The 12,027-nt window shown below is 51.2% G+C and overlaps 1 protein-coding gene across 1 annotated transcript in view; it reads right to left on the bottom strand.

Annotated features, from left to right (window-relative positions):
• Positions 1–5,173: 5,173 nt before the first annotated feature.
• The window catches only part of fry (microtubule binding protein furry), a 97,010-nt gene continuing 90,156 nt past the window's right edge, over positions 5,174–12,027 (bottom strand). The window contains exons 56-61 of the mRNA XM_080278164.1: positions 11,713–11,865; positions 11,351–11,539; positions 10,973–11,107; positions 10,199–10,381; positions 9,553–9,712; positions 5,174–7,101 (exon numbers count right to left, since the gene is read on the bottom strand). Of these exons, the coding sequence (XP_080134290.1) occupies positions 6,941–7,101; positions 9,553–9,712; positions 10,199–10,381; positions 10,973–11,107; positions 11,351–11,539; positions 11,713–11,865 (981 nt within the window). The 3' untranslated portion in view covers positions 5,174–6,940. The remainder of the gene's footprint in view (positions 7,102–9,552; positions 9,713–10,198; positions 10,382–10,972; positions 11,108–11,350; positions 11,540–11,712; positions 11,866–12,027) is intronic.

Genomic DNA, 12,027 nt, shown 5'->3' on the forward strand with positions numbered 1-12,027 from the left:
CGGTCTCTCAACCCTACCCCCAGTGTTTACACATCTCACTTTCCTTACCCAGTTGTCATCCTCCATCCTTCCCACATGCCCAAACCATCTCAATCTACCCCTCTTCATCATACCATCGATACACTTCAGTCCCAGCTTTCCTCTCAACTCTTCCATCGTAAGCCTCCTCCAGGCCTTGCATTCAAAGATGCACTGCACATCCACCTGATCATTGTCATTTCTGTACTTTTAAGCCAACGAATATTGTCTTCCTTTACTGCCCATGTGTCAGTACCATACAACATTACCCTCCTAACACGTGCTGCAAACAAAGATTCCTTAGCATGGAGGGAAAGCCCTCTCAGTGTCAGGAGAGTTAACAGCTCCCTGAACTTCCGCTACTCCTCACTCTAGCCACAGAGCTGCTCCAGCCCCACCTCCAGTATATATCTCCCAAGTAACAAAACTCCTCCACACACTGGAGAGACTCGCCTGCAAGATCAATCCTTTCATGCCTGACAATCTCAACATGCTATCCCCAGCACACTGCCCACATGAAATCTGCATTATCTTGCAGTCTGCCTCTAGTACCACTATGTCTCATGCTCCCACTTATCACAAAACATTGCACAAGATGGAAGTACTTCCCACTCCCATGTGGCAAACCCTCACATGGCCACTCTCTCTTCTCTGACAGTACCACCACCAGTTCTAAATATGTAAAAGAAAACTTGTAATGAGAAGTTGGGCATCACGGTGATTTTATAATTGAAGAAACAATCATTAAAAAAGACAGTTTTAATTTTTATTGATCGTAAAAGCAAATAATCATATACTGAGGATTCTCATGAGAAATCTGGCATTACAGAGATTGTGAAAGTGAAAAACCGACTGTAAAACAAAAGTTCTGAATTTTTATTGATCATAAAAGTGAGTAATGGTATGACGAGGGTGCACTGTAACACATTTTAGGCGGTAACACAGATAGGATGAACTTCACACCATGCAATCCACTCCTGTCTGTGTTATAGGAAGGCAGATTATTTTCTTTGATCCAGTGATCTCATATTTTGTCCATGCTGCCACTGAACAATTTTACTCAGTTATTAGGCCTCTCATACTCAATAGGTTAACTCCTTGAGGCCAGGGAAGCCTTTTTCATTATATTCTTGCCATCTCCTGACAGTTTTATTCAGTTTAGGATAAACTTTTGTAACCTTAGGGGTTAGGTACACAGTCCTTACTATGCCCCTTCATTACAAGAAGGGCTTAATACAATTGGAAGCAGCAAGAACAAAGTATAAATGATATCAGTCAGGCATGGTGGATTAATGAAGGCTTTATGAAAGTTGTGGTCAGGAAGTATATCGTAATGATTAAAAACATCTAAAGGTAGCAAAAATAATGTACTGTAACTAGTAGTACATTATCATTGGTTTTACCCTTTCAATCCAGTGTTGTAAAATCTGAGTGGGAGTTTTTGGGATAATGAGTTTAGGTATATCCTTCATTAACTGCTGCCATACAGTAGCTCTTTCCAAAGCTGAATCAACACATCTGGAAATGGCAAGAATAAAGTAACAAATATGACATTGGATTGAAGGGATTAAGAGGATGTACAATACAGAGCCTTCTGGGTGTTGTCACCTCACATCTGTAGAGAGCATTGTTAAATAATACAGTGGTAATATACTTCAACATAAATTATTGTAAAAAATTTGTTTGTTACTGTTCCTTGAATATTACTTGTACTGGGTCCGTAGTAAGAGGTTAGCTTTATACTGCCTTGGCATTCACAAGGAATGAAACTTGGTTAGCAAAAGCAGCAGTGCCAGAAGCAATGCCAGCAGTGGCAGCGGCAGTGGCAGCAGCACCAGCAGCAATACCAGCAGCACCAGCAGCAATACCAGCAGCAGCGCCAGCGCCAGCAGCAGCAGCCCCAGCCCCAGCCCCAGCCCCAGCCCCAGCCCCAGCCCCAGCCCCAGCCCCAGCAGCAGCGCCAGCACCAGCACCAGCCCCGGCCCCAGCAGCAGCAGCAGCGCCAGCAGCAGCAGCCCCAGCCCCAGCCCCAGCTCCAGCCCCAGCCCCAGCCCCAGCCCCAGCAGCAGCGCCAGCACCAGCACCAGCCCCAGCACCAGCCCCGGCCCCAGCAGCAGCGCCAGCCCCAGCAGCAGCAGCGCCAGCAGCAGCAGCAGCAGCAGCAGCGCCAGCAGCAGCAGCAGCAGCAGCAGCAGCGCCAGCAGCAGCAGCAGCAGCAGCGCCAGCAGCAGCAGCAGCAGCAGCAGCAGCAGCAGCAGCAGCAGCAGCCCCAGCAGCAGCAGCCCCAGCAGCAGCAGCCCCAGCAGCAGCAGCAGCGCCAGCAGCAGCAGCAGCAGCGCCAGCAGCAGCAGCAGCAGCGCCAGCAGCAGCAGCAGCAGCGCCAGCAGCAGCAGCAGCAGCGCCAGCAGCAGCAGCAGCAGCGCCAGCAGCAGCAGCAGCAGCGCCAGCAGCAGCAGCAGCGCCAGCAGCAGCAGCAGCGCCAGCAGCAGCAGCGGCGCCAGCAGCAGCAGCGGCGCCAGCAGCAGCAGCGGCGCCAGCAGCAGCAGCGGCGCCAGCAGCAGCAGCGGCAGCGGCAGCAGCGCCAGCGGCAGCAGCGCCAGCAGCAGCGCCAGCAGCAGCAGCGCCATCAGCGCCAGCGCCAGCAGCAGCAGCAGCAGCAGCGCCATCAGCGCCAGCGCCAGCAGCAGCAGCAGTGCCAGCAGCAGCAGCAGTGCCAGCAGCAGCAGCAGTGCCAGCAGCAGCAGCAGCGCCGGCCGGGGGAGGGGCCGGGGCAGGGGCAGGGGCAGGGGCAGGGGCAGGGGCCGGGGCAGGGGCCGGGGCCAGGGCAGGGCTGCGCCTGGGGCTGCGCCTGGGGCTGCGCCTGGGGCCAGGGCTGGGGCCAGGGCTGGGGCCAGGGCTGGGGCCAGGGCTGGGGCCAGGGCAGGGGCCAGGGCAGGGGCCAGGGCAGGGGGCAGCGCAGGGGGCAGCGCAGGGGGCAGGGCTGGGGCCAGGGCTGGGGCCAGGGCAGGGGGCAGGGCAGGGGCCAGGGCAGGGGCCAGGGCAGGGGGCAGGGCAGGGCAGGGGCTGCAGCTGGGACCAGGGCTGGGGCCAGGGCAGGGGCCAGGACCAGGACCGGGGCAGGGCAGGGGCTGCAGCTGGGGCTGGGGCCGGGGCCGGGGCCGGGGCCGGGGCCAGGGCAGGGACCAGGGCAGGGGCCAGGACCAGGGCAGGGCAGGGGCCAGGACCAGGGCAGGGGCCAGGACCAGGGCAGGGGCTGCTGCTGGGGCTGGGGCCAGGGCAGGGGCCAGGGCAGGGGCCAGGGCTGGGGCCAGGGCTGGGGCCAGGGCAGGGGCCAGGGCAGGGGCCAGGGCAGGGGCTGCAGCTGGGGCCAGGGCTGGGGCCAGGGCAGGGGCTGGGGCCAGGGCTGGGGCCAGGGCAGGGGCTGGGGCCAGGGCTGGGGCCAGGGCAGGGGCTGGGGCCAGGGCTGGGGCCAGGGCAAGGGCAGGGGCTGGGGCCAGGGCTGGGGCCAGGGCTGGGGCCAGGGCTAGGGCTAGGGCTAGGGCTGGGGCCAGGGCTGGGGCCAGGGCAGGGGCCAGGGCAGGGGCCATGGCAGGGGCCAGGGCAGGGGCTGCAGCTGGGGCTGGGGCCAGGGCAGGGGCTGCAGCTGGGGCTGGGGCCAGGGCTGGGGCCAGGGCAGGGGCTGGGGCTGGGGCCGGGGCCAGGGCTGGGGCCGGGGCCAGGGCTGGGGCCGGGGCCGGGGCCGGGGCCAAGGCTGGGGCCAAGGCTGGGGCCAGGGCCAGGGCTGGGGCTGGGGCCAGGGCTGGGGCTGGGGCCAGGGCTGGGGCCAGGGCTGGGGCTGGGGCCAGGGCCGGGGCTGGGGCCGGGGCCAGGGCCGGGGCTGGGGCCAGGGCCGGGGCCGGGGCCAGGGCCGGGGCCAGGGCCGGGGCCAGGGCCAGGGCTGGGGCCAGGGCAGGGGCTGCAGCTGGGGCCGGGGCCAGGGCCAGGGCCAGGGCAGGGGCTGCAGCTGGGGCTGGGGCCAGGGCAGCAGCTGGGGCTGGGGCCAGGGCTGGGGCTGGGGCTGGGGCTGGGGCTGGGGCCAGGGCAGGGGCTGGGGCCGGGGCAGGGGCAGGGGCAGGGGCCAGGGCTGGTGCCAGGGCTGGGGCTGGGGCCAGGGCCAGGGCTAGGGAAGGGGTCCAGGCAGCAGCTGCTGGGGCTGGGGGCATGGCGGCGGCGGCAGCGGCAGCGGCAGGCGTCGGCAGGCAGCGGCAGGGGCAGGCGTCGGCAGGCAGCGGCAGGGGCAGGCGTCGGCAGGCAGCGGCAGGGGCAGGCGTCGGCAGGCAGCGGCAGGGGCAGGCGTCGGCAGGCAGCGGCAGGGGCAGGCGTCGGCAGGCAGCGGCAGGGGCAGGCGTGGGCAGGCGTCGGCAGGCAGCGGCAGGGGCAGGCGTCGGCAGGCAGCGGCAGGGGCAGGCGTCTGCAGGCGTTGGCAGCGGCGGCAGCGGCAGCGGTCGGCGTCGGCAGCGGCAGCAGCAGGGGCAGGCGTCGGGGCAGGCTTCGCGTCGGCAGCGGCAGGGGCAGGCGTCGGCAGCGGCAGCGGCAGCAGCAGCAGCAAGGGCAGCGGTGGCAGCAGGGAGAGGGGCAGCGGCAGGGGCAAGTGCGGGCGGCATGGGCAGCGGCAGTGGCAGCGGCAGGGGCAAGTGCGGGCGGCATGGGCAGCGGCAGGGGCAGGCAGCAGGGGTATGGGCAGCGGCAGGGGCAGGCAGCAGGGGTAGTGGCAGTGGCAGGGGCAGCAGCAGCAGGGACATGGGCAGCGACTGGGGCAGCAGCAGCAGGGACATGGGCAGCACCAGTTGCAGTGGCGGCATGGGCAGCAGCAGCTGTGGTGGTGGTAGGGGCAGCAGTACCAGGAACACACGAGATGAGCAGCGGTGTGGAGGAAACGTTTGTAAGGGGTATATGTGTGGGGATGATGGGTGGTAAAGGGTGAAAAGGTGTGGGGGCTGGAGGTGTGGGTGGTGAGTGTCATACTGATGAGTGGGTGTGAGGAGGATGTGGTTCTTCGCCGTAGTTGGAGGATGAAGAGTACTGTATTACAAAATGGAATAAACAAACCAACAGTACACTTATACAGTGTCCAGTACTGTGGTAAGTAAGCCAGTAAAATCCTGCATTCAGTCACACAGTTTATTATACAATTTACACAAGACCACATCACATCCACGACACATTTGGCTGTATTTTATGAGAGCTTGGAAATTTTTTTAACATTCCTTCTTTAGCAATTTAATTTGCATATTATACTTTCTCGATCTCTTGCCTGTTATATACTGTAATTTCAAAATAGTTTCCATCAATAACACACATGGGGGTACTGCAGTGTAATGTGTTGAATAAATTGCTAAAGAAAAGTTACAAAATCACCAAAGTCACTTACAGTATGACATGAGATTCAACATACATTCACTATTAAAGACATGATTTCAGTTTGGAATTGGCACTTACAAAGAGAAACAAAGTAAGTGCCAGAAACAAACTCTGGGTAATACTGTATAGCAAAATAAAAACAAAACTATTACACAGTGTGGTATGTTACCATTCTGCTGTGAGTTGTGGGGATGGCTCAATGGGTCGTAGCATACAGTGCCTACTATGCATAATTTTCTACATCCCATTACCCTTTTCATAATTTAAACTGTCTACTTTTTACAGATACTGACTGCATGGCTGATTGGTAATTTCACAATGCACCCAAAATATCTGCACTCTTCACACCAGTAGAATCAGCCATTCCTACAACACACGAGAACCAAGAGACATTATACATGGACCATCCTGTACATCTGGTAAGGCTAAGAGCATATTGATTATTACTTCAACTGTCGACAAGCTTGTGCACTATTACACAGATTAATGCATGATACATACTGTACATTAAGTCCTCACTATATGTCAGGGTATAGTAAATTGGGGAAAACTGGTCAATTTGCATTACAGGTAGCAATGGTGATGAAGGGGAACACCTTCACATAATAGCACCAATACACAAAAGACTCATAGCTCTGCTACCTTGTCATACCTATCCCTCAATACCTTCCCTAGTTCACAAAAGGAGGATGGTGGTATACAGAATGGCAGCTTCAACCTGCAGTCAGCCAGTACAAGTCCAGATAGATAAGCCTGGAGTCTCAACAAATGGTTGTAATGGAAGTTAACAGTTACTGTATGCTTCTGTAAATTACTGTAGACTTGGGGGGGGGGGTGACAATGAGGACTTTCGGTACTAATGACAAGACATGGAGGTATGAGGAATACCACCACATTCTGACTACATCATATCTCCAGTACAAATTCAGTACAAACATTAGACAATATGACACCTTAATACTTTACCATACTTATCAACAATGATGGCAAATAATGCCTCAGTATGCTGCTGAATTTTCACCATAAGTTTTCATGATCCCTGTTTAATTTCACTGTCTTTTATCAAAGGATTCTTCTGTAACAGTCTACTATTAACTCACTCATATTCCACTTCTCTTGTTCTTGTATGGTACTTTTCCGTTTTCTTAATTTCCACAAATAATCCTTCCTGACACCCCTTCTGTTATATATACTGTAAATATAAATCTGTATACTATCATGAGCAAAAGTTAGCGGACAGTCCCTAATTGGCATTGTCACCTGGCTTTCACAGTTATCAAACAGTATCCTTCCTCTCGTACTTTTTTGTTGTGTTCCTCATACTGCTATCACATAAAAATATATCATGCAACACCTTCAGTCGCCACAGCCGGCAAGGAAATGTTAGCAAACTTTTGATCGCAATGGTACATACCTGTGATTCCTCCCTCTCCCTCTCTGTTCCTATCTTTCCTCCTGGTATCTCCTCCCTATTTATGGCACCCTGCATGCCAGTGTCACCCTCCCCCTGCTTAGCGGCCACTCAGCACTCGGTCTTTCGCATGGCTGAATCAAGTGTGACGTGTGAGGAGCGTGGAGCCTGCTCAATGAGTCGAAGTGCCGACAGAGCGGACATGTTAGCCTCTGTCAGTCTAGCTGTCGTGTCGGCCAGCTCTGCCTCCGATCCACACACAGCAATCATGCCTGAAGGCAAAACAATGCAATGTAAACAAGCATCTGTATTCTCTTTGGTTAATTAGGGTCCCTAATATCTTTTCTTAACCAGTTTATTTTGGTCTATGATATATCAATATTCTCTTACAAGTTATTTGAGTAATTTGTTACTAAAAAAGATATAAACAGCATAAAAGATAATACCAAAGAGTAATATTGAGGTTAATCCACTACGAAGCCAGGTAGCCTAATGAGAATAACACGCTAGGAGGTGATACAGGTATATCTCACTTGGCAATTTTTGGTTAAATCCTTCCCTCCAAATGTGTATTTTTTTTGTTCTTGGAACCACCACATGATTTTATTCATCTTTGGAGAGATTTTTCAAACTATAGGAATTAGATAGAGCTTTCATTAACTTCTCCACTAGAAAAGGTCTGTCTTAAGTTGAAGAGAATTAAAAATAAAAATGTGTTATCAGTATAAGTTTTCAGATTTAATGGACTGCAGAGTGTAGTGCCTGCAATCTACTATTCCCACACCAATCCTCTAAGAGACCTCAAGTACTCTTTCTCATTAGATAAGAAACACTGATGAAAAACAATGGCTAGGCATGTACATAACCCATGAATCTCCTCTGGATAAGCTGCAGTGAATTTTATCAGAGCCACCCAAAGTGCACACCTGATGCTTCTCAGATGTTTATTAATGATTTCATTCCTGTCTGAGCATGATCTGACAGCCACAGTTCTGTACTTATTCTGCTTTGCACACTTGAGTTCTTCAGTAGTGAGCAACTTCTGGCCACTCCAAATTCCTCATGTCCTAAAGTGAGCTTCTTTTCTGGCCTGTGATGCTTTCTATTGTGGGTAGTGGCTGGTGCTCATCCCTTTGTGGCTCAGCTTCCCTGTGGGCCACCCCTATTCTAAAAAATCTTCACCCAAACTAGGCTGATGCCATAACCCTGTGATTAAGATTCCACTCAACATTTTCTGGTCAGATTCAGAACCTCCTACCAGTCCCATGGCAAAAGATTTTTCAATTTCTCATGTGACCAACATTGATTTCCCTCCCATCTCCCTGATGTCCACTCTAAGCTCAACTCTACTAATTCTACTGGTCAATGCAGAATGGCAACAACAGCTGCTTTGGCCCACAGCTTTCCTCTTGACCTCTCTAAACCATCTACTTCAGAGAAGTCCCCATCACTGAAGAGTTAATTGGCAAAGACCTTTTCAGTCCAAGGGACACCATTCTTGTCTCCAATCTTGTCCTCTCAAACAAGTAAGAAGCCTAAGCCCAAAGGCAAACTCTTACATCCTCAACATTTTCAAAGCCACTCCTGATTCTCAGGTCCAACACAAGCTAAAAAAAAAAAAACGTCACTCATCCTAGAACAGGAGGGCTTTGGAGTGCCCAAGAGGTCCCTCCCAAGACAGCACAACTAAACTGCTCCAAAAGGGTGAAGCAAAACATGGGGTACAGAACTATGATGGTCTGATGGCATTTGGATTGGAATCTAAAATATGCAGTGACCAGTGCTTGCTATGGATGGCTCTTGTGAGCCCCACAATTACTGAGCTAAAGGAAGTTTATGGGAATATGTAAATGCCAAACCAATGTTCTTCATCCAAGATTCATCTTCCCTACCAAGTGAATTACAGAACTGTACTTGTACTATGTAGGTGCCTAGCCAGCTTTCCTAAAAGAATAATAATTTTTGCCAATTGAACTATGGTAAATGAGACCTCTTATAGGCTTGGTATGAGAATAGTAGCATTTAAGGCACTACAGCCTGAATTGGCATAGTCCAGTAAATCAGAGGGATTAAATTTAACCTTCACGAACCTCTTAACTATGATGGGTCTCTTCTAAGCTGGAGAGAGACAGAGGAAAAAAAAAATTGACATGAAAATGAAAACGACTTGGGGTGAAACATTAATTGGTTGAAGAGGGTCCAAGGGCAGGCTACCGTAGTCCAATTATTTAAGGGATTGTATGATGTGTAGATAGACTCTAGTATTAGGATGCTGGTGGGGCCCAGATGCCAAGGTTTTTTCAATCACATGAATGCTATGAAGGATTCAGGCTGGTCTCGTACCCTAAATATTCTCAGGTAAGGCAGTAATGCCTCAAGCCCCTTTGCCCTAAAGGAGTAACATGATGATAGGCTGTTACCATCATTATCAACAAGGTATTACAGAAATACATGAAAATTTTTATAACAAAATTCCCAAACTATTCACTGAAAGTCAACAAAAAATTTTAAATGTCCTTAAAACCAGTACTTGGTCCACTAACTCAAAATACAGTCCTAATCTGGCTTAGAGTCTGCAAGGCATGTAGAGTGTGTGTGGGTATATGGGTGAGGTGGTGGGGGTAGTGGGAGGTGGGGAAATTCAAGCTGTGGGAGTGGACCAGTTTCATCAGGTGAAAACAAGCAAAAAATAAAATAAAAATAAACAAAACTGCATACTGTACCTGGCTTCTTGTCTGCAAGGTATGTACAGTAGGTGTTGAGTACGATGGTTATGTCATGGTGGGTGTGGTGTGAGGCGGCCTCGATGTCCCACAGGGAGCGGTGTTGACGTACAAACTGCAGCGCCGCAACCCATCGCTGATCTGCCACCAATTGCAGCAGCTGTGGAGGCAACGTGGTGGTATCATATACATTATGAAGGAATGGTACTGCAGGTCATTCAACTGGGCAAACTTAAGTGTGTATCTCAATCTAGTTTTTTCTGGCTCTCCGGACCCTACTTCAACCTATCTTGAGTGGGAAAGGTAGTCTGGATGATGATGATGATTTGAGGGCAGTGAAGAAGGCAAAAAATTAAAGTATGCCTGAACCATTTTTAGCAAGATTGATAAATGGGTAAAATCTGCATCATACAGTGTGACATATAAAATTTTGCTCCTGATGGTGATGATGGTCATGATTATGAGAAGCCAAAAAACAGCAAAGCTCAGTAACCTTTTCAAAGCACATCGTCATGGCTAGCATAAGAGAAAATACTGGCATGTAAAATAAACACACCATACTTTAGGGTTAATCCACTGCTACAACTCCATATTCAAGATGAAAAGGTGACAATTCTGGTTCGGGTAAAGAGCGTATAGTAGGTACCTGCAGTTCCGCCTCTGGTTGTGATCCTGGTGTTGGGGGTATGACGGGGAGATCCAGCGACTGTGACCCCAGTGATGATGAGCTGAGTGGCGACCCTCCCTCGGTGCGACCCAGGCTGCTCTCACCACCACTGCCACCTTCACTCTCCTCACCACCAACGCTCTCACATTCACCCTCCTCACCCTGGACATCATCACATATCAGTTGTGTGCATGAGCCCCCCCATGTCTAAATCTGTTTTAACTTTCCTTCTTCTGTCTTTACCCCTGTTGTATGGCTGCAATGACCTCTGTTGTTATGCTGCCACGATCTTTTTAGTGTAATCAATCAACCCCCTCAATACAAGCAGACATCCTTTTTAATTCACTCTAGCTGTTACCAAATTATTTAATTCAACACTGACAGGGCTGCTCTTACTGTCTATCTGTCTATCTATCTATCTCTTGCCAAATGCCTTAATCCTATAAGGGGTGGCCACAAACAAACCACCTCCACATCATTGTCCTCTGCCATTTGCCTGCACTCCCTCCACGTCACTCTCCCTCCCTCATATATCTCTCCATTCCATCCCTCTATCACATCATACTTGGTCTCCCCCTCCACCTCACTCATATATACTCTTCTAGTCAGTTTCTCATATTGAATTTATTATTATTTTTTAAATGCTGTATCTTAACCCCTGTAGTTCAAAGTCTGTTCTAAGCTGCATATATTCTTCAGATCCAGTGCAAGTATGTGGGTATAATCAAGTCATCTCTCAGTTTGCAGGGTTACCTCGGGCAGTTCTCGCTCTGGTGGGATGGCCTGAGGTGTGCGTGAGGGTGAGGTGGGTGGGGTGGCGTCCAGTTGTTCCGCTGCAGCCAACAGTTTCCCCTGCAGGGTGCTCAGCTCCACACTGTGGTCACTGGCCTGAAACACAAAGTTTCCATCAACACCTTCATTATGGTGATGTACTTTTGATATTCTTCTTACCACCATATATTATTCAATACTGGATTTCTGATTAGTGAAGGTGTTAATAAAGGAAAAAAAGTTCTTCTTGGCACCACATGACATTATTCAACACAGGAAGAATTTCTCACTGGTGAAGGTGTTAATAAATGAGAAAAGTTAGATGACTAAAATGAAAAATGTAAACTTTAAATTCCTCACCTTAGAGGCCCTGGCAGCCTGTAGCAGTGTAAGAATCAGCTTGGCATAAGTGTCATACAGGAGGAAGAGCTGGAAGTGCAGCTTGTAGAGGCAGCGACAAAGGTCTGTGTGCTGCTCATCTGGACACAACTCAGGCAGACTCTCGCCAAGACTTTGGAGCTTCACTGTTGACTTTATGCCATCTAGACACTGCAGAGGGGTACATGTATACTGTGGTACGGTTACATATACATTACATGGCACACATGCACCTATACACCCACCCACACCTGCACCCACATCTACACACATGTATAAACACACACCTGTACCTATGTACCCACCCACACTACCGAAATAAAGAAAGCACCAACATAACCTACCACAACAGCACTCTCGCGCTTGTCCAGGTATGTGTCAAGGTGCTGATGGAGTGCGATGAAGGTTGATCGGAAGCGATGGGTCAGCTGTGTACATGCCAGCAGAGCCGTGTCCACATAAACATACGTCAGTGGCACCAGGCCCTCCACACCAACCTGCACACACACACACATGGCATCATCATCACCCCCACCATTATCATGTCATGGTAGTGGTTGCTGCTCCACTCTCATCTGAACCTAAACCCAGTGTAGTGCAAGAAACTGGCCACTTCAACCAGGCAGTCTTAGTGATCTTTTGTTGAGGTTATGTTGAAG

The sequence above is a fragment of the Coenobita brevimanus genome, chromosome 72 (assembly GCF_032717465.1).
Source record: "Coenobita brevimanus isolate Jiangsu-jjx chromosome 72, ASM3271746v2, whole genome shotgun sequence".
NCBI lineage: Eukaryota > Metazoa > Arthropoda > Malacostraca > Decapoda > Coenobitidae > Coenobita > Coenobita brevimanus.